This window comes from Oncorhynchus nerka, linkage group LG22 (genome assembly GCF_034236695.1).
Source record: "Oncorhynchus nerka isolate Pitt River linkage group LG22, Oner_Uvic_2.0, whole genome shotgun sequence".
NCBI lineage: Eukaryota > Metazoa > Chordata > Actinopteri > Salmoniformes > Salmonidae > Oncorhynchus > Oncorhynchus nerka.
The window spans coordinates 59,812,586-59,834,460 of record NC_088417.1 but is presented as its reverse complement, the minus strand read 5'-3'; the positions used below and the strand labels follow the sequence as shown (position 1 = coordinate 59,834,460).

Below are 21,875 nucleotides of genomic sequence, written 5' to 3'. Positions count from 1 at the left end.
GCTTTGGCATTAAATCAAAGTGTATTTGTCACGTGCGCCGAACACAACAGGTGTAGATCTTACAGTGAAATGCTTACTTACAGGTTCTAACCAATAGTACAAAAAAAGGTGTTAGGTGAACAATATGTAAGTAAAGAAATAAAACAGTAAAAAGGCAGGCTATATACAGTAGTGAGGCTACATACAGACACCGGTTAGTCAGGCTGATTGAGGTAGTATATATATGTAGATATGGTTAAAGTGACTATGCATATATGATGCACAGAGAGTAGCAGTATATATATATTTAAAAAGAAGAGGGTTGGTGGGTGGGACACAATGCAGATAGCCCGGTTAGCCAATGTGTGGGACCACTGGTTGGTCGGCCCAATTGAGGTAGTATGTACATGAATGTATAGTTAAAGTGACTATGCATATATGATAAACAGAGAGTAGCAGCAGCGTATAGGGAAGGTTGGGGGGCACACAATGCATATAGTCTGGGTAGCCACTTGATTATCTGTTCAGGAGTCTTATGGCTTGGGGGTAAAAACTGTTGAGAAGCATTTTTGTCCTAGACTTGGCACTCCGGTACCGCTTGCCATGCGGTAGTAGAGAGAACAGTCTGTGACTGGGGTCTTTGACAATTTTTAGGGCCTTCCTCTGACACCGCTTGGTGTAGAAGTCCTGGATGGCAGGCAGGTTAACCCCAGTGATTTACTGGGCTGTACGCACTACCCTCTGTAGTACCTTGCGGTCGGAGGCCGAGCAATTGCCGTACCAGGCTAGTGCTGCAACCAGTCGATGTTGCAGCTGTAGAACCTTTTGAGGATCTCAGGACCCATGCCAAATCTTTTTAGTTTCCTGGGGGGGAATAGGATTTGTTGTGCCCTCTTCACGACTGTCTTGGTGTGTTTGAACCATTCTAGTTTGTTGTTGATGTGGACACCAATGAACTTGAAGCTCTCAACCTGCTCCACTACAGCCCCGTCGATGAGAATGGGGGCATGCTCGGTCCTCAATTTCCTGGAGTCCACAATCATCTCAGTCTTGGTTACGTTGAGGGATATGTTGTTATTCTGGCACCATCTGGCCAGGTAGACCTTCTCCCTACAGGCTGTCTCGTTGTCGTCGGTGATCAGGCCTATCACTGTTGTGTCGTCAGCAAACTCGTGTTGGAGTCGTGCCTGGCCATGCAGTCGTGGGTGAACAGGGAGTACAGGAGGGGACTGAGCATGCACCCCTGTGGAGCTCCAGTGTTGAGGATCAGCGTGGCAGATGTGTTGCTACCTACCCTCAACACCTGTGGGCGGCCCGTCAAGAAGTCCAGGATCCAGTTGCAGAGAGAGGTATTTAGTCCCAGGATCCTTAGCTTAGTGATGAGCTGAGGGTACTATTGGTGTTGAACGCTGAGCTGTAGTCAATGAACAGCATTATCACGTAAGTGTTCCTTTTGTCCGGGTGGGAAAGGGCAGTGTGGAGTGCAATAGAGATTGCATCATCTGTGGATCTGTTTGGGCGGTATGCAAATTGGAGTGGGTCTAGTGTTTCTGGGATAATGGTGTTGATGTGAGCCATTACCAACCTTTCAAAGCACTTCATTGCTACGGACGTGAGTGCTATGGTCTGTAGTCATTTAGGCATGTTGCCTTTGTGTTCTTGGGCACAGGGACTATGGTGGTCTGCTTGAAACATGTTGTTATTACAGATTCAATTAGGGACATGTTGAAAACGTCAGTGGAGAAACCTGCCAGTTGGTCAGCACATGCCCGGAGCACACATCCTGGTAATCGGTCTGGCCCCGCATCCTTGTGCATGTTGATCTGTTTAAAGGTCTTACTCACGTTGGCTACGGAGAACGTGATCACAGTTGTCCGGAACAGCCGATACTCTCATGCATGCCTCAGTGTTACTTGCCTCGTAACGAGCATAGAAGTGATTTAGCTCATCTGGTATGCTCGTGTCACTGGGCAGCTCGTGGCTGTGCTTCCCTTTGTAGTCTGTTATAGTTTGCAAGCCCTGCCACATAAGACAAGCGTTGGAGCCGGTGTAGTATGATTCAATCTTAGCCCTGTATTGACGCTTTGCCTGTTTGATGGTTTGTCGCAGGGCATAGCAGAATTTCTTGTAATCTTCCGGGTTAGAGTATCGCAACTTGAAAGCGGCAGCTCTACCCTTTAGCTCAGTGTGAATGTTGCCTGTAATCCATGGCTTCTGGTTGGGGTATGTACGTACAGTCACTGTGGGGACGACGTCCTCGATGCACTTATTGATAAAGCCAGTGACTGATGTGGTGTACTCCTCAAATGCCATCGGAAGAATCCCGGAACATGTTCCAGTCTGTGATAACAAAATATTCCTGTAGTTTAGCATCGGCTTCATCTGACTACTTTTTTTGTAGACCGAGTCACTGGTGCTTCCTGCTTTAATTTTTGCTTCTAAGCAGGAATCAGGAGGATAGAGTTGTGGTCGGATGAACCAAATGGAGGATGAGGGAGAGCTTTGTACGTGTTTGTGTGTGGAGTACAGGTGATCTAGAATTTATTTCACTCTGGTTGCACATTTAACATGTTGATAGAAATTTGGTAGAACTGATTTAAGTTTCCCTGCATTAAAGTCTCTGGCCACTAGGAGCGCCGCCCCTGGGTGAGTGGTTTCCCGTTAGCTTATTTCCTTATACAGTCGTGGCCAAAAGTTGATAAAATCACAAATATTAATTTCCAGAAAGTTTGCTGCTTCAGTGTCTTTAGATATTTTTGTCAGATGTTGCTATGAAATACTGAAGTATAATTACAAGTGTCTAAGGGTTTTATTGACAATTACATGAAGTTGATGCAAAGAGTCAATATTTGCAGTGTTAACCCTTCTTTTTCAAGACCTCTGCAATCCGCCCTGGCATGCTGTCAATTAACTTCTGGGCCACATCCTGACTGACGGCAGCCCATTCTTACATAATCAATGCTTGGAGTTTGTCAGAATTTGTGGGTTTTTGTTTGTCCACCCGCCTCTTGAGGATTGACCACAAGTTTTCAATGGGATTAAAGTCTGGGGAGTTTCCTGTCCATGGACCCAAAATGTCGATGTTTTGTTCCCCGAGCCACTTAGTTATCACTTTTGCCTTATGGCAAGGTGCTCCATCATGCTGGAAAAGGCATTTTTACGTCACCAAACTGTTCCTGGATGGTAGGGAGAAGTTGCTCTCGGAGGATGTGTTGGTACCATTATTTATGGCTGTGTTCTTAGGAAAAATTGTGAATGAGTGAGCCCAATCCCTTGGCTGAGAAGCAACCACACACATGAATGGTCTCAGGATGCTTTACTGTTGGCATGCCACAGGACTGATGGTAGTGCTCACCTGGTCTTTTCCTGACAAGCTTTTTTCCAGATGCCCCAAACAATCGGAAAGGGGATTCATCAGAGAAAATGACTTTACCTAAGTCCTCAGCAGTCCAATCCCTGTACCTTTTGCAGAATATCAGTCTGTCCCTCTTGTTTTATCAGTCTGTCCCTGGAGAGAAGTGGCTTCTTTGCTGTTCTTCTTGACACCAGGCCAACCTCCAAAAGTCTTCGCCTCATGTCAGTGATTCTCTCGTTAACACAGGTGTTAGCTGGTCCTTTTGTGGCAGGGCTGAAATGCAGTGGAAATGTTTTTTGGGGGGATTCAGTTAATTTGCATGGCAAAGAGGGACTTTGCAATTAATTGCAATTCATCTGATCACTCTTCATAACTTTCTGGAGTATATGCAAATTGCCATCATACAAACTGAGGCAGCAGACTGAAAATTAATATTTGTGTCATTCTCAAAACTTTTGGCCACGACTGTACAGCTGACTGAGTGTGGTCTTAGTTCCAGCATCCGTCTGTGGTGGTAAATCAACAGCCACAAAAAGTATGGCTGAAAATGCTCTAGGCAAGTAGTGTGGCCTGGAATTTATCACAATATTCTCTACTTCAGGTGAGCAAAATCTAGAGAGTTCCTTAGATTTTATGCACCAGCTGAAGTTTACAAATATGCACAGGCCGCCCCCCCATCGTCTTACAGGAGTGTGCTGTTCCATCTTGCCGGTGCACTGTAAATCCATCTATCTGAATATCCATGTCGTCATTCAGCCATGATTCCGTGAAACATAGGATATTACAGTTTTTGATGTCCCGTTGGTAGGATATTCGTCATCGTACCTTGTCTAATTTATTGTCCAATGATTGCACGTTTGCGAGTAGTATTGATGGTAATGGCAGCTTTCCCAGTCGCCTTCTCCGGGTCCTGATCAGGCATCCGGCTCTTTGTCCTCGTCCTTGTAGAAATAAATCTTAGTCTAATCCGAGGTGGGTAATCGCTGTCCTGATATCCAGAAGCCCTTTTTTGCCATAAGATACGGTTGCAGAAACATTATGTACAAAATAAGTTGTGAAAAAAAACCACATAATAGCACAATCGGTTGGGCACCCGTAAAATTGCTGCCATTTCATCCAGCGCCATTTTGTTTTTACATTTGATTATTGTATATACAGTACCTTTCTAATCCAGAGCAACTCACATTAGGTGCTTACAATAACTTGGCTGAACTACATACTATTACAGTACTCTCAAAGTTATAATTCTCATCCAATTGTAGAAATAGAGCACGCTCTAGTTGAAATATAGGACAACTACAATAAATACACTATTTCATAGTAACCCCCCAAATATTCTTAGGATGTTGGTTAATAAAGCTAGACCACCACGTTCCAGATGTCAGGCAGCAGGTAGTTACTTACTGAGCATGGGTGAGAAGAAGACCTCAGACGGGGGGCTGGTCTTCTTCCACTTATACATTGGGATGGGCTTTCCTGACTTGGACTTGCAGCTCAGTGTGACGTTACCCTTCAGAACTGGCTTCCCTGACAGAGAGCACTCTGGGACAGCAGGAGGGACTGAGACATAGGAGAGAGGTTAAATAGATAGTTAGTTGACCATTTGTGATGAGATGCCGAGTTACAGTATTTTTGAATAATAGATTAAATAATGTTTAGGATTTAGGGTAGTGGCAAACTGACAAAGTTTTGTATTAAGATACATGCAGGAACATGTGTGTGCGCATGTACTATATGTGGGTATAACTGCAAGTACAGCACCTGTAAGTGTGCGTGCACCTGTGTGCACCCCTTCCCCTTTTCCACATTCGTTACATTACAGCCTTATTCTAAAATGGATTTTTTTGAGAAGTTTTTAATTTCCTCACCAATCTACACATACACACACAGAATCGCAAAGCAAAGCCACCCAGAAATGTATATACCGGTCAAAATTTGGACACACCTACTCATTCCAACTACTCATTTTCTTTATGCTTTACTATTGTCTACATTGTAGAATAATAGTGAAGACATCAAAACTAATGAAATAACACATATGGAATCATGTAGTAACCAATCATGTTGGTAATATATTTTATATTTGAGATACTTAAGTAGCCACCCTTTGCCTTGATGACATCTTTGCACACTCTTGGCATTCTCTCAACCAGCTTCATTAGGTAGTAATCTGGAATGCATTTCAATTAGCAGGTGTGCCTTGTTAAAAGTTGATTTGCGGAATTTCTTTCCTTCTTAATGCGTTTGAGCCAATCAGTTGTGTTGTGACAAGGAAGGGTGTATACAGAAGATAGACCTATTTGGTAAAATACCAAGTCGATATTATGGCAAGAACAGCTCAAATAAGCAAAGAGAAATGACAGTCCATCATTACTTTAAGACATGAAGGTCAGTCGATCAGGAAAATGTCAAGAATTTTGAAAGTTTCTTCAAGTGCAGATGCAAAAAACCATCAAGTGCTATGATGAAACTGTCTCTCATGAGGACCGCCACAGGAAAGGAAGACCCAGAGTTAACTCTAATGAACTTATCCTCTGCAGCAGAGTTAACAGCCTCAGAAATTGCAGCCCAAATAAATGCTTACCAGTGTACAAGTAACAGACACATCTCAACATCAACTGCTCAGAGAAGACCATGTGAATCAGGCCTACATGGTTGAATTGTTGCAAAGAAACCACTACTAAAAGGACACCAATAATAAGAAGAGACTTGCTTGGGCCAAGAAACACGAGCAATGTACATTAGACCGGTGGAAATCTCTCCTTCGGTCTGATGAGTCTAAATTTGAGATTTTTGTTTCCAACCGCCGTTTCTTTGTGAGACGCTAAGTATATTAACAGATATTCTCCTCATGTGTGGTTCCCACCGTGAAACATGGGGAAGGAGGTGTGATGGTGCTTTGCTGGTGACACTGATTTATTTAGAATTAAAGGCCCACTTGGCTACCATAGCATTCTGCAGCAACACGCCATCACATCTGGTTTGCGCTTAGTGGGATTATCATTTGTTTATCAACAGGACAATGACCCAAAACACACCCCCAGGCTGAGTAAGGGCTATTTGACCAAGGAGGAGAGTTATGGAGTGCTGCATCAGATGACCTGGCCTCCACAATCACCCAACCTCAAACCAATTGAGATGGTTTGGGATAAGATGGACCGCAGAGTGAAGGAAAAGCAGCCAACAAGTGCTTAATATTTGTGAGAACTCTGTGACTGTTGGAAAAGCATAAGCTGGTTGAGAGAATGCAAAGTGTCTGCAAATATATTTTGGTTACTACATGATTCCAAATGTGTTATTTCATAGTTTTGATGTCTTCACTATTATTCTACAATCTACAATTAGTCAAAATAAAAGAAAAACCGTTGACTGAGTAGGTGTGTCCAAACTGTAATTATTCAGACACTGATATGAAACTCAAAATCGAGCTCAAGTGCATCCTGTTTCCATTGATCATTCTTGAGATGTTTCTAAAACTTGGAGTCCACCTTTGGTAAATTCAATTGATTGGACATGATTTGGAAAGGCACACACCTGTCTATATAAAGGTCCCACAGTTGACAGTGCATGTCAAAGTAAAAACCACACCATGAGGTCAAAATAATTGTCTGTAGAGCTCCGAGACAGGATTGTGTAGAGGCAACGATCTGGGGAAGGGTACCAATAAAATGTCTGCAGCATTGAATGTCCAAGAACAAAGTGCCCTCCATCATTCTTAAATGGAAGAAGCTTGTAACCACCAAGACTCATCCTACAGCTGGCCGCCCGGCCAAACTGAGCAATTGGGGTAGAAGGACCTAGGTCAGGGAGGTGACCAAGAACCCGGTGGTGACTGACAGAGCTCCAGAGTTTCTCTGTGGAGATGGGAGAACTTTCCAGAAGGACAACCATCTCTGCAGCACTCCACCAAATCAGGTCATTATGGTATAGTGGCCAGGCGGAACACACTCCTCAGTAAAAGGTACGACAGCCTGGTTCGAGTTTGACAAAATACACTTAAAATATTCTGACCATGAGAAACAAGATTCTCTGGTCTGATGAAACCAAAATTGAAATCTTTGGCCTGAATTCCAAGCGTCACATCTGGAGGAAACCTGGCACCATCCCTACGGTAAAGCATGGCGGTGGATGCATCATCCTGAGTGGATGTTTTTCAGTGGCAGGGACTGGGAGACTAGTCAGGATAGAAAGAAAGATTAATGGAGCAAAGTACAGAGGGATCTTTAATGAAGTCCTGAGCACTCTGGAGCAGGTTCTCAGACTGACGTGACGGTTCACCTTCCAACAGGACAACAACCCTAAGCACACAGCCAAGACAATGCAGGAGTGACTTTGGGACAAGTCTCTGAATGTCCTTGAGTGGCCCAGCCCTTTGGCAGCGATTACAGCCACAAGTCTTCTTGGGTATGAAGCTACAAGCTTGGTACATCTCTATTTGGGGAGTTTTTCGCATTCTTCTCTTACATCTTTGGAGTGACCTGAAAATAGCTGTGCAGCGACGCTCCCCATTCAACCTGACAGAGCTTGAGAGGATGTGCAGAGAAGCATGGGAGAAACTCCCCAAATACAGGTGTGCCAAGCTTGTAGTGTCATACTCAAGGCTGTAATCACTGCTGTAAGGTGCTTCAACAAAGTACTGAGTAAAGGGTCTGAATACTTAGTGAAATATCACATTTACATATTTAGCAAAAAAGTCCCCCAAAAATGTTTTTGCTATGTGGGGTATTTATTTAATCATTTTTAGAATAAGGCTGTAACGTAACAAAATGCAGAAAACGTACAACGGTCTGAATACTTTCAGAATGCACTGTATGTACATGATTGCCTCATTCTACATATACAGCTCTTATAAAGAATACACAGATGGCATGCTGTATGACTACATGAACTACATAAGGGGTCTCCTTGTCCTTACCATTGACGTTGAGGCTAAGTTCTCCAGTCAGGCCCTGGGCCCCGGGGATGATGACCTGGCAGAGGTAGCGTCCTGAGTCCGACTCCTGCGTGTTGTTGATGTACAGGGACAGGTTGGCCGAGGGCATGGTGGCCGTGAAGCCCACACGCTCCCCGAACTGGGGGCTGCCAAAACTGATCGAGTCTGGGGTGTACGAGATGATCTGTGTGGGGTTGATGGTGGGGACAAGAGTCATGAAGATTGTTGCAAAGCTCCCTTGGAAATCCTGTCCTTTTAATTTTACACCATCTGCCATTACCAAGATGTTCTCTTAGCTGATGTTATGTTCTTAATAGAGCCATGAAAAGTGCATTGAGTAGGAATATAATTAGAGTACTTTAAAATATGACAAAAATATTAGAAGATAACAAAACCACATTCTTTTAAATCATATAGACCTTTATGCAAACAAGTGAAACAGAATTATCCTTTGGAGCTAAAGACTAACGGGCAGATTCAGAGTTGAGATAAGGGTTCTCTGGTTATGTCAGACTACCAGCCCATGACTGGGCCTTTAGCCAAAGCAGCTTGCCATCTCAAGGCCAACAACTGCAATCTCCCAATCAACTGCTGGTGAATGCTACTGTAGTGGACTTTTTGTGTTTGTTTGATCCCCTTTGGGACTTGGTCCGTCTGTATACTATGGTAGGATAATCTGGAATAAGCAAACATACAGAATATAGGTCATTAGATAACATTGTCTGATTGGGGAACAAGTCAGATGACAGTTATGGCCCACTGCCCACTTAACTTGTTTTTGTTTTGTCAAGGGTTAAACCCAACCTAACTCCAAAATCACAACTCTGTTCAGTGGTTTAGCATTGTTTCACTTGATGGCCTAATTTTCAGAAATGTTACATTTTATATTTATGCATTTTCAAGCAAGGGTAAAATACAGTGGATAGATGGAGTGTTAAGCCTTTTATTTGATTAATTTAGGAGGGTTTCCAAAGGAAGAGCTTTGCCAGATTAACAGTATAACAGCAGTCAAACATCCTTCGTGATAATAATCCTCCACGTTACAGCCACAGATGGTCAAGCAAGTCAGAATTTCAGTGGAAGCTTTTGAGCAAGAACTGCACAGAACATAAACATATTTTTCTGAATACTCAGACAAATGATGTGAAGTATCACAGAAGTCAGAGTTTAACATTAAAACAAAACCTAACAAATTAGAATACATTCATAATTTCAAGTCGACTTTAAAAAATTGCAATATTACAGATGAGTTACATTTTTCCACCAAAAAACCTTTCCATGTACAAAGTACTTCTGACAAGGAAGTATGTAACTGGTATGCAGAGCTAATGCAAGTACCATTTATTGTAGACTTAAGTAACTGTAAATATGCCTTTGCCTTAATGTTTGGTGCAAAAGTTCAAGTTACTGTACGCATCTCAAGTGATGAGAGCCCTTAAATCGTCAGAAGATCAGCATAGATGCTAGAGGCACCACCACACAACAAAACAGATCCTAAAACACACTCACCAGTTGGGTGTTATTGGCCACAAAGTTCCAGAGAACGGTGTTCTTGCCAGTGATGGAGCTGGGGCTGTACCAGGCCTGCAGCACCACTTTCTGACCCTCGATCACTTCCATGGTCCTCTGCGGCATCTGGATCTGGGCCAACACACCTGGAGTTGGGAGAGGGGTACTTTACTTATACTTTGGATATCACTTTTCAACAAAGTTTTATATAAAATAATTATATTATACATACACATACAGTTAAAGTCAGAAGTATACATACACTTTAGCCAAATACATTTAAACACAGTTTTTCACAATTCCTGACATTTAATCCTAGTAAAAATTCCCTGTCTCAGGTCAGTTAGGATCACCACTATTTTAATAAGGTGAAATGTCAGAATAATAGTAGAGAATTATTTATTTCAGCTTTTATTTCTTTCATCACATTCCCAGTGGGTCAGACATTTACATACACTCAACTAGTATTTGGTAGCATTGCCTTCAAATTGTTCAACTTGGGTCAAACGTTTGGGGTAGCCCATTCCTCCTGACAGAGCTGGTGTATCCGAGTCAGGTTTGTAGGCCTCCTTGCTCGCACACGCTTTTCAGTTCTGCACAAATTTTCTATGGGTTTGAGGTCAGGGCTGTGTGATGGCCACTCCAATACCTAGACTTTGTTGTCCTTAAGCCATTTTTCTACAACTTTGGAAGTATGCTTGGGGTCATTGTCTATTTGGAAGACCCATTTGCAACCAAGCTTTAACTTTCTGACTGATGTCTTGAGATGTTGCTTCAATATATCCACATAATGTTCCATCCTCATGATGTCATCTATTTTGTGAAGTGCACCAGTCCCTCCTGCAGCAAACCACACTCACAACATGCTGCTGCTGCCACCCCCGTGCTTCACGGTTGGGATGGTGTTCTTCAGCTTGCAAGCGTCCCCCTTTTTCCTCCAAACATAATGATGGTCATTATGGCTAAACTGGTCTGATGAAACAAAAATAGAACTGAGGACATTTCTCCATGTGCAGTTGCAAACCATAGTCTGGCTTTTTTATGGCGGTTTTGGAGCAGTGGCTTCTTCCTTGCTGAGCCACCTTTCAGGTTATGTCGATATAGGACACGTTTTCTCCAGCATCTTCACAAGGTCCTTTGCTGTTGTTCTGGGATTGATTTACACTTTTTGCACCAAAGTATGTTCATCTCTAGGAGAGAGAACGTGTCTCCTTCCCGAGAGGTATGACGGCTGTGTGCTCCCATGGTGTTTATACTTGCGTACTATTGTTTGTACAGATGAACGTGGTACCAACAGGCGTTTGGAAATTGCTCCCAAGGATAAAGCAGACTTGTGGAGGTCTACCATTTTTTTCTGAGGTCTTGGCTGATTTCTTTTGACTTTCCCATGATGTCAAGCAAAGATGCACTGAGTTTGAAGGTAGGCCTTGAAATACATCCACAGGTACACCTCCAAGTGACTCAAATGATGCCAATTAGCCTATCAAAAGCTTTAAAGCCATGACATCATTTTCTGGAATTTTCCATGCTGTTTAAAGGCACAGTCAACTTAGTGAATGTACATTTCTGACCCACTGGAATTGTGATACAGTGAATTCTAAGTGAAATAATCTGTCTGTAAACAATTGTTGGAAAAATGACTTGTGTCATGCAAAGTAGATGTCCTAAACGACTTGCCAAAACTATAGTGTGTCAACAACAAATTTGTGCAGTGGTTGAAAAAAAAATATATATAAGCTGGAGAACGTCTTTAAAAGCACCCACCCCCAGAGGAAGTTGCCGCCACAATTTTGATGTAATTTCCTGACCTAGAAAGGCAATGCACATGTCGGTTCCACCTCTGAAGAATATCAATGACTACTTATTCATATTCATGAATTGGGTGTGTGAATTTCCATGTGGAGTTGATAAACAACAAATCGGGCACTGACAGCTGTCAGTGTAGCTAGCATGCTAACCTTATCGACCTACCTAGATCTCGCTAACCTTATCTAGCTAGCTAATGTTATTTGTTGCTGTTGTAGTTTTTTTTACACCATATTCAAAACAATCGCCAGATTGCTCTATGACTGGTTCCGGAGATGGATTTGTCATAAGCATTGACTTATTGAAAACTTTGCCACAAATGGAAACCACCAGCCTCTCTGACTTTGCCCTCTCTTGTCAAATCCAAAGTTTTGGCATCTTCCATAAATTGCAGCCATGAATCAGCCATAGAAATAGTTAAAAAGAATAAGCTGATGCTCCAGTAATATGGGTAACTATTGAAAGATATGCGTTTTTCTACATTGTATCTACAGTACAGTCGTGGCCAAAAGTTGAGAATAACACAAATATTAATTTTCAGTCTTGTGGTAGCAGAATTAGTTAAGTAACATTGATAAATAAGATGTTTTATTTACATAATAATGCTTATGTGAGATATTTGTCATTAGGATGTTTTCTTTTGGATAATACTGTTGGCAGTTTGCAGTTATCCCTTCTCTGCTAGGGCTTAGTCACTAGGGGCCCAGAGAGGGGAGAGGTCAGGCTCGTCTTCATATGTCAATGTATCTGTTAAACCATGTGATGCTATGAAGAATATCAGGAGGGGAGGAGGACAGAATGGAAGCTTGTCTTCTTATGGGAATGTGTCTAACTATTACATGTCCCCTCTGAGGTTGCCCTTATCTTGATCTAGTATATGACCTAAGAGGCTCACTGTCTTTTCTGATCTTGTCCAGGAGGGAGTGTATTTGAGATGGAAGTATCTAAAATTGACAATTGATATATGCCATTGGATGATGTAATGGTTTGGTACTATGTTTTACCAAGAACGAGATATGAACTTCGTTTAGGAGACCAAACTGAACAATAATTTATAGCTAATGCTATCTGGCTATGGGATACTCCTCTCTCAAGTAAAGTCTTCCTTTGTAATGTTCCTAAGATCTGTTATTTGTCATGTGAGTTGAGAAGGGTGTGTCTTGGCTATAAATGATACTAAGAACTGTTTTGTAAGCACTCAGAGAATTCATTTATAGACACTGAATTGATCTGAGGGTCACAGGGCTATGGTGAAGCTCATATATAATTAAATATGGACTTTATAAAATAACTGAGTTGTGTGTGGTTTGCTCTCTCAATGTTTAGTAATACAGGACATTTCCACGACAGTCTTCTGCCTCAGTTTGTATGATACTCCAGAATGTTATCAAGAGTGATCAGATGAATTGCAATTAATTGTAAAGTCCCTATTTGCCATGCAAATGAACTGAAAAAATAAATGTTTTAAATCCTCTGCATTTCAGCCCTGCCCTAAAAGGACCAGCTGACATGTCAGTGATTCTCTCATTAACACAGGTGTGAGTGTTGACGAGGACAAGGCTGGAGATCCCTCTGTCATGCTGATTGAGTTTGAATAACAGACTGGAAGCTTCAAAAGGAGGGTGGTGCTTGGAATAATTGTTCTTCCTCTGTCAAACATGGTTACCTGCAAGGACACTTGCCGTCATCATTGCTTTGCACATAAAGGGCTTCACAGGTAAGGATATTGCTGCCAGTAAGATTGCACCTAAATCAACCATTTATCGGATCATCAAGAACTTCAAGGAGAGCAGTTCAATTGTTGTGAAGAAGGCTTTAGGGCGCCCAAGAAAGTCCAGCAAGCGCCAGGACCATCTCCTAAAGTTGATTCAGCTGCAGGATCGGGGAACCACCAGTACAGAGCTTGCTCAGGAATGGCAGCAGGCAGGTGTGAGTGCATCTGCACGCACAGTGAGGCGAAGACTTTTGGAGGATGGCCTGGTGTCAAGAAGAGCAGCAAAGAAGCCACTTCTCTCCAGGAAAAACATCAGGGACAGACTGATATTCTGCAAAAGGTACAGGGATTGGACTGCTGAGGACAGGGGTAAAGTCATTTTCTTTGATGTATCCCCTTTCTGAATGTTTGGGCATCCGGAAAAAAGCTTGTCCGGAGAAGACAAGGTGAGCGCTACCATCAGTCCTGTGCCATGCCAACAGTAAAGCATCCTAAGACCATTCATGTGTGGGGTTGCTTCTCAGCAAAGGGAGTGGGCTCACTCACAATTTTGCCTAAGAACACAGAAATAAATAAAGAATGGTACCAACACATCCTCCGAGAGCAACTTCTCCCAACCATCCAGGAACAGTTTGGTGACGAACTATGCCTTTTCCAGCATGATGGAGCACCTTGGCATAAGGCAAAAGTGATAACTAAGTGGCTAGGGGAACAAAACATCAATATTTTGGGTCCATGGCCAGGAAACTCCCCAGACCTTAATCCCGTTGAGAACTTGTGGTCAATCTTCAAGAGGCGGGTGGGCTGCCATGTGACCCAGAAGTGAATTGACAACATGCCAGGGCGGATTGCAGAGGTCTTGAAAAAGAAGGGTCAACAATGCAAATACTGACTCTTTGCATCAACTTCATGTAATTGTCAAGAAAATCCTTTGCCACTTATGAACTGATTGTAATTATAGTTCACTATTCCATAGTAACATCTGACAAAAATATCTAAAGCAGAAAACTTTGTGGAAATTAATATGTGACATTCTCAAAACTTTTTGCCACAACTGTAAATGGACACGTGCATCCTTTGGTAGGTAGGCTGCTGGCAGGCTGAGGTACAGCAATGCCAAGTCAGCCTATGCTCATGGTTTTCACAGGGGAAGTGAAAAGACCGGCTACAATGACTTTGCTCATGATCATTAACACTGCAAATGACATGCAACTACAAGTTCCTTGAATTTCCTTCACAGGTGCGTTTCATTATCTGAAGACACTTCTAACATTACACAAATCAAAGCAGTGTAGCAAAACTTTAGTGGTCAAAACCATTCATCTTGGGGCGACAGGGGAAGCGGGTCTCCAAAATGCTATCATGACACAATTATATTCTTAATACAGACTAGCTGTGAAAATTGTCAAATTATCCAATGGATTATCTGATCCTAACTGTTGGAGACCAATTTCTATTTTGCCCTGTATATCAAAAGTGTTGGAAAACTAGTCAATAATCAACCGATTGGTTTTCTTGATGTCAATAGTATTCTCTCTGGTATACAATCTGGTTTCCACTCAGGTTATGGATGTGTCACTGCATGGTCCTAAATGACGTCACCATCGCCCTTGATTCTAAGCAATGTTGTGCTGCTGTTTTTATTGACTTGGCCAAAGCTTTTGATACGGTAGACCACTCTATTCTTGTGGGCCAGCTAAGGAGTATTGGTGTCAGAGGTCTTTGGCCTGGTTTGCTAACTCTCTCTCTCTCTCTCAAAGAGTGCAGTGTATAAAGTCCTTACATCTGCTGCCTCAGCCACTGCCATGTCACCAAGGGAGTACCCCAAGGCTCAAATCCTAGGCCCCACGCTCTTCTCAATTTACATCAACATAGCTCAGGCAGTAGGAAGCTCTCATCCATTTAAATGCAGATGATAGTCTTATACACAGCTGGCCCCTCTCCGGATTTTGTGTTAAACACTCTAGAACAAAGCTTTCTTAGTGTCCAACAAGTTTCTCTGCCCTTAACCTTGTTCTGAACACCTCCAAAACAAAGGTCATGTGGTTTGAAAAGAAGAATGCCCCTCTCTCCACAGGTGTGATTACTACTTCTGAGGATTTAGAGCTTGAGGTAGTCACCTCATACAAGTACTTAGGAGTATGGCTAGATGGTACACTGTCGTTCTCTCAGTACATATCAAAGCTGCAGGCTAAGGTTAAATCTGGACTAGGTTTCCTCTATCGTAATCGCTCCTCTTTTGCCCCAGCTGCCAAACTAACCCTGATTCAGATGACAATCCTACCCATGCTAGATTATGGAGACGTAATTTATAGATTGACAGATAAGGGTGCTCTCGAGTAGCTAGATGTTCTTTACCATTCGGCAATCAGATTTGCCACCAATGCTCCTTATAGGACACATCACTGTGTGTGACCCACTGGTTGATTCTTATTTATAAAACCCTCTTAGGCCTCACTTCCTATCTGAGACCTACTCCTCCACATACAACACCCGTTCTGCCATTCACATTCTGTTAAAGGTCCCTAAAGCACACACATCCATGGATCACTCCTCATTTCAGTTCGCAGCAGCTAGTGACTGGAACGAGCTGCAAAAAAACTAACCGCACAGTTCTCCATCTCTTCATTCAAAGACTCAATAATGGACATTCTTACTGACAGTTGTGGCTGCTTTGCGTGATGTATTGTGGTCTCAACTTTCTTGCCCTTGTGCTGTTGTCTGTGTCCAATAATGTTTGTACCATGTTGTGCTGCTGCCATGTTGTTGTCATGCGTTTCTACCATGCTGTGTTGTCATGTGTTGCTGTCATGCTGTTGTCGTCTTCGGTCTCTCGTAGTGCTGTGCGTTTATCCTATATTTTCAAAATTTTATCCCAGCCCCTCATCCCCGCAGGAGGCCTTTTGGTAGGCCATCATTGTAAATAAGAATTTGTTCTCAACTCACTTGCCTAGTTAAATCAAATAAAAATACAATTTAATGGTTAAAAAAAGGAGCTGCAAAAACAAGTTTACCCCCACCATTTGAATTTTCTCAATTGCTCAGGTGGCAACAAGGCTGTTTGGCTCATCTCACTCAGTCACAAAGAGGAATAACTTTGCAGCTGTTTTTGATTAATAAACAAAACCATGCTGGTGGGTGCTAACATTCAAAGGAAACATTCAAAGGAAACACAGCCCTGAAACAAAACATAAGCTGAAAATCATTTGTATGTCATATCATAGGAAAAGACACCACATTCATATGGATTTGCACAAAGTGGGCAGTTCAGATTAGTCACTTCAAGCCCAAATATATCATACTTTGACAAAAACAATGACGTATTGACTTAAATCGTCGTGCAACATCATGAGTAAGCTCTGGCCATCATCGTTCAGCTCAAAGGCTAGTGGATTTCTACTGGTGCGGGTGTTTATGGAAACTGTCTGAGTGTGGTTGTGACTATCAGGCTGAATAGATTGAAAAATGCATGGGACCTTAATCAAAAACAGTTTAGTGTTTCTGGTAGAAAGGGAAAATGCACTTTGTAATCAGTGTAACACTTGTCACCCTTCAAGAAATTATCCTTCCTACTTCATTCTCAAATACTGTAAAAAAAAAAGAAAGAAAAAAAAGACCATGCTTAGTAAGCCAACACAGGGAATTAATTTGCAAACGAAATACTTACTCTTTCACTCCCAGAGCTATTGGAACCAATGATAAATCATCAGTCTTGCCAACAACAGTTCATTGCCACAACCACTTTGCGCACAATACATAACACCATAAACAATTGTTCCTACCAACCAAAGACGGGAAGATATCCAAACAGGCAAGTACTTTTCTTCATAACTCTTCATGACCACAAGCTCTTCATTACCACAAACACAGTGCTAGATGGTTACTTGGTCCCAATAAGTCACAGCGACTGACACACAGAGCCCCCCAAAAAATACATCTTATGATGTCATTGAAGCAGAGGGGTAGAAATGGACTCCAGACAGCAATCCAGTTGAAAGTGGATCAACTGTAAAATAAAATAAAAAACTTGTGAATGAAAAATAAATAAAGTGGATGAATCTCTACCCGTCTGGTTTGCCAGCTTGGTCACTTAATGGGTCAGTCAGGTTTGTCCATGGTCCACTCAGACCCACCCACCCACACTATCCACTCAGGCACTTCTATTCCCTTCTTTATCCACAGCTAATCGTCTTTACCATTATTATTCTATGTTCTATTGAGCTTTGGGAATTACACAAACCTCATGGCATAAAGCAATATAGCTAGCATAGGATCTTAACCTCTTACATTCCAGCTTTGGAGGCAGCCGAGTGGAGGGATTTCTTACAGAGTAGTTTACTAGACATTGAGAATAGTGGTAGCTATATGCAGTGGTGGATATACTGTATTATGCTCTCCTGGCAATTCTCTGAATTCAGAGAGTTAAATCACAATGTTTAATCGCAAAATGAGGATAGGTGGCTAGCTGTCTCAAAATTCCTGGAACGTTCAATAAATTATTATATATAAATGATTTATATATATTTTTTTTTATCCGTTATTTTACCAGGTAAGTTGACTGAGAACACGTTCCTATTTACAGCAACGGCCTTGGGGGTCCAAATCCACAAATCCCAGTTGGGTTGGAGGATTAGTGCAATCAGGAGGGAATAAGCAAAAAGTCTGGAATCCTCCAAGCAGGTTTTCTGGAAAACCAGGGAATTTATTGAAAGTTCCATGAATTTTGCAGCCCTACTCAAAGTCTCCAGCTGGTTTAGGTTATACAAGTTATGTTACTTTATGTTAAGGGATAATCAACGAGTGGCTATGCGTTCTATGGAAAATAATGAATTACATTATTAAAAGAGATTATTATTTTCCAGAGAATGCATACAGCCCTGAGTTGATTGTCCCTTTCATACCATGGCTAAAATGTATCACATTTGCCACTAGAAATGTGTTTATTTGCAGGTAGAAATGTGTTCAACATCTACAGAAGTAGCTAGCAAGTTTCTAGATAGCTACAGTAGTTGCCTTGGTAACCAAACAGACTCGCTAGTTTAGCTAACCAAACTTTCATCTTGCCATTACGAAAGTCGAATTCAACAATGCCAATAACGGTTTTCAATTCAACTTTTGCTTTCAAAAGCAGCTCAAACATCAAACATGTAAGAATTAATTAAAGTCATTGAATTCTACCGTGCTGACATGCTGTGCGTTACAGGGAATTATACAACAGGTGGGTCTAATCCTGAATGGTTATAGCGCATTCCAGCCAGTGTCTATTCCACAAGTTACCACCGGCTAAATCTACGACGTTAAAATATCTATTTAATCTGCTCCATCAGACTGCGCAATCCACTGTCTCATCAGCCCAGCCAGGCAATTTATAAACTTGATCTTCACTACAAAAAGCATCTAGACATTCTCACATTTCTTTGAGACTAACATTTAGTTTTCATCAGCAGGGATTTGTATAAACCTTGCTGTCTGTCTCTCTGACATTTGCAACATTGTCTCAATATTCAAATTCGATCTCTGGCTGTCCCATAGGTGGCAGCGTAGCCTAGTGGTTAGAGCATTGGACAAGTAACCGAAAGGTTGCACGTTTGAATCCCCAAGCTGTACAAATCTGTCGTTCTGCCCCTGAACAAGGCAGTTAACCCACTGTTCCTAGGCCATCATTGAAAATAAGAATTTGTTCTTAACCGACTTGCCTGGTTAAATAAAAATAAATAAAAATTAGTGATGAACGTGTCGGAAGTCGGGATGAGAGACAGGCGTGAAGCTTTTCTCAGCCAGTCGAAATCATGAAATCAGCATCATTTTTATGGATATTAATAGAAGAAAAAAACAGTCAAAACGACACTAAGTGAAGCTAGTTTGCAGTCTTTCCAGCTTCAGCTTGAAGCAATTGTGTTAGCTGTGTTGGTTAGCTGTTCAGAACAACAGTGTCCTGATGAGAGAGAGCACATTTTCTATGACAGGTGAAATCGCACATCATTAGCTCATTGTTATGGATGTATCCATATAAATGTGTACTAGAAAACAGCTTAAGCAAATGCAGGCACTGTTTGACATGACAATAAGTTAGCTGTAGTCAGCTAGCTAGCAAGCAAGGGATAAGAATGTTGATAGCCAGTATGCCAATAGAACATTTAGAACAAACTACTGGGCCGCATCTCTGGCAACTGAAGCGATAGAACAAACGACCAGCTGGCTTGGGTAGCAACCATAGATGTGTGATGCGTGTCAGGACTATATCCTGTGGAAGGATGAAATAGTATGAATAAATTAATCAAAATAACTTTCAATGAAAATATGTAAATCATTATTTGAATATGTTGGTAACCCGTTGTATAAAAGTGATAATGGCCTCGAAGCCGGTGTCGACTTAGCCTCGGGCCTAACAACACCAGTAACAATACAGATGAAGTAGGGAGTTTACATATACAGTGGGGAGAACAAGTATTTGATAACCTGCAAAATCGGCAGTGTTTGCTACTTACAAAGCATGTAGAGGTCTGTAATTTTTTATCAAAGGTACACTTCAACTGTGACAGATGGAATCTAAAACAAAAATCCCGAAAATCCCATTGTATGATTTAAGTAATTCATTTGCATTTTATTGCATGACATAAGTAAGAATTCCGGCTCTCACAGACCTGTTAGTTTTTCTTTAAGAAGCACTCCTGTTCTCCACTCATTACCTGTATTAACTGCACCTGTTTGAACTCGTTACCTGTATAAAAGACACCTGTCCACACACTCAAACAGACTCCAACATCTCCACAATAGCCAAGACCAGAGAGCTGTGTAAGGACATCAGGGATAAAATTGTAGACCTGCACAAGGCTGGGATGGGCTACAGGACAATAGGCAAGCAGCTTGGTGAGAAGGCAACAACTGTTGGTGCAATTATTAGAAAATGGAAGAAGTTCAAGATGACGGTCAATCCCCCTCAGTCTGGGACTCCATGCAAGATCTCAATGATCATGAGGAAGGTGTGGGATCAGCCCAGAACTACACGGCAGGACCTGGTCAATGACCTGAAGAGAGCTGGGCCCACAGTCTCAAAGAAAACCATTAGTAACACACTAAACCGTCATGGATTAAAATCCTGCAGCGCATGCAAGGTCCCCCTGCTCAAGCCAGCACATGTCAAGGCCCGTCTGAAGTTTGCCAATGACCATCTGTATGATCCAGAGGAGGAATGGGAGAAGGTTATGTGGTCTGATGAGACAAAAGAGAGCTTTTTGGTCTAAACTCCACTCGCCGTGTTTGGAGGAAGAAGGATGAGTACAACCCCAAGAACAGCATTCCAACCGTGAAGCATGGAGGTGGAAACATCATTCTTTGGGGATGCTTTTCTGCAAAGGGGACAGGACGACTGCACCGTATTGAGGGGAGGATGGATGGGGCCATGTATCGCAAGATCTTGGCCAACAACCTCCTTCCGTCAGTAAGAGCATTGACGATGGGCCGTGGCTGGGTCTTCCAGCATGACAACGACCCGAAACACACAGCCAGGGCAACTAAGCACGTTAGATGCTCGACTATGCATATAATTGGCAGCTTTGGAAAGAAAACACTGACGTTTCCAGAACTGCAAAGATATTATCTGTGAGTGCCACAGAACTCATGCTACAGGCGAAACCAAGAGTAAACCTCAAACAGGAAATGAGCAGAATTTGAGGCTCTGTTTTCCATCGTCTCCTTATATGGGGCTGTGAATGTGCCATGAACGAGCATAAGCTCTCTGCCGTTCGTCCAAGGTGTCTGCAGCATTGTGACGTATTTGTAGGCATATCATTGGAAGATTGGCCATAAGAGACTACATTTGCCAGGGGTCCGCCCGGTGTCCTTTGTCTAAATTGGTGCGTAAACTTCAGCTGCAGGCATTTTCCCATGGGATTCAGAGGGGAAAGCACACTTCCACGAACGATATATCATCGAAGAGATATGTGAAAAACACGTTGAGGATTGATTCTAAACAACGTTTACCATGTTTCAGTCGATATTATGGAGTTAACCTCTTAAGTCGACCCTCTACCTTTTTGAACATTTTGTTAAAAATCGCGCAACATTTCAGCGCCCTGCTACTCATGCCAGGAATATAGTACGTTCATATGGTTAGAATGTGTGGATAGGAAACCCTCGGACGTTTTTAAAACTGGTTAAATCACGACTGTGGCTATAACATAACGTGCGTTACATCGGAAAGCGCAGGAAAACCTGATCACAGAAAATGGAAATAAATATCCTTGCGCCACTTCCAGCAATTGTTAACAGTGAGCCGAATTAGATAAGACCGAGCATTCAACTCCCACAGCATCCCCATGTTGTCTAGAGTCTTGTGAATTGAATCATCTTTGATTCTTGGTTGAACCGAAACAGGGGCACCACTTACCTCCGGTCTCCGCCCAGATCATTCCGGAAGAGCTCTCTCGTGAAATTTTTTCCAAGACGACAGCTAATGATTTTTACATCGCCTAAGGATGATTTTTATCGCTTATTAACGTTTACTAATACCTAAAGTAGCATTACAAACGTATTTCGAAGTGTTTTGTGAAAGTTTATCGTCTACTTTTTGAATTTTA

The 21,875-nt window shown here is 42.2% G+C and overlaps 1 protein-coding gene across 1 annotated transcript in view; it reads right to left on the bottom strand.

Annotated features, from left to right (window-relative positions):
- The window catches only part of LOC115105417 (endothelial cell-selective adhesion molecule-like), a 69,433-nt gene that overhangs the window by 4,729 nt on the left and 42,829 nt on the right, over positions 1-21,875 (bottom strand). The window contains exons 2-4 of the mRNA XM_029627448.2: positions 9,777-9,922; positions 8,250-8,451; positions 4,739-4,894 (exon numbers count right to left, since the gene is read on the bottom strand). Coding sequence (XP_029483308.1) covers positions 4,739-4,894; positions 8,250-8,451; positions 9,777-9,922 — 504 coding nt within the window. The remainder of the gene's footprint in view (positions 1-4,738; positions 4,895-8,249; positions 8,452-9,776; positions 9,923-21,875) is intronic.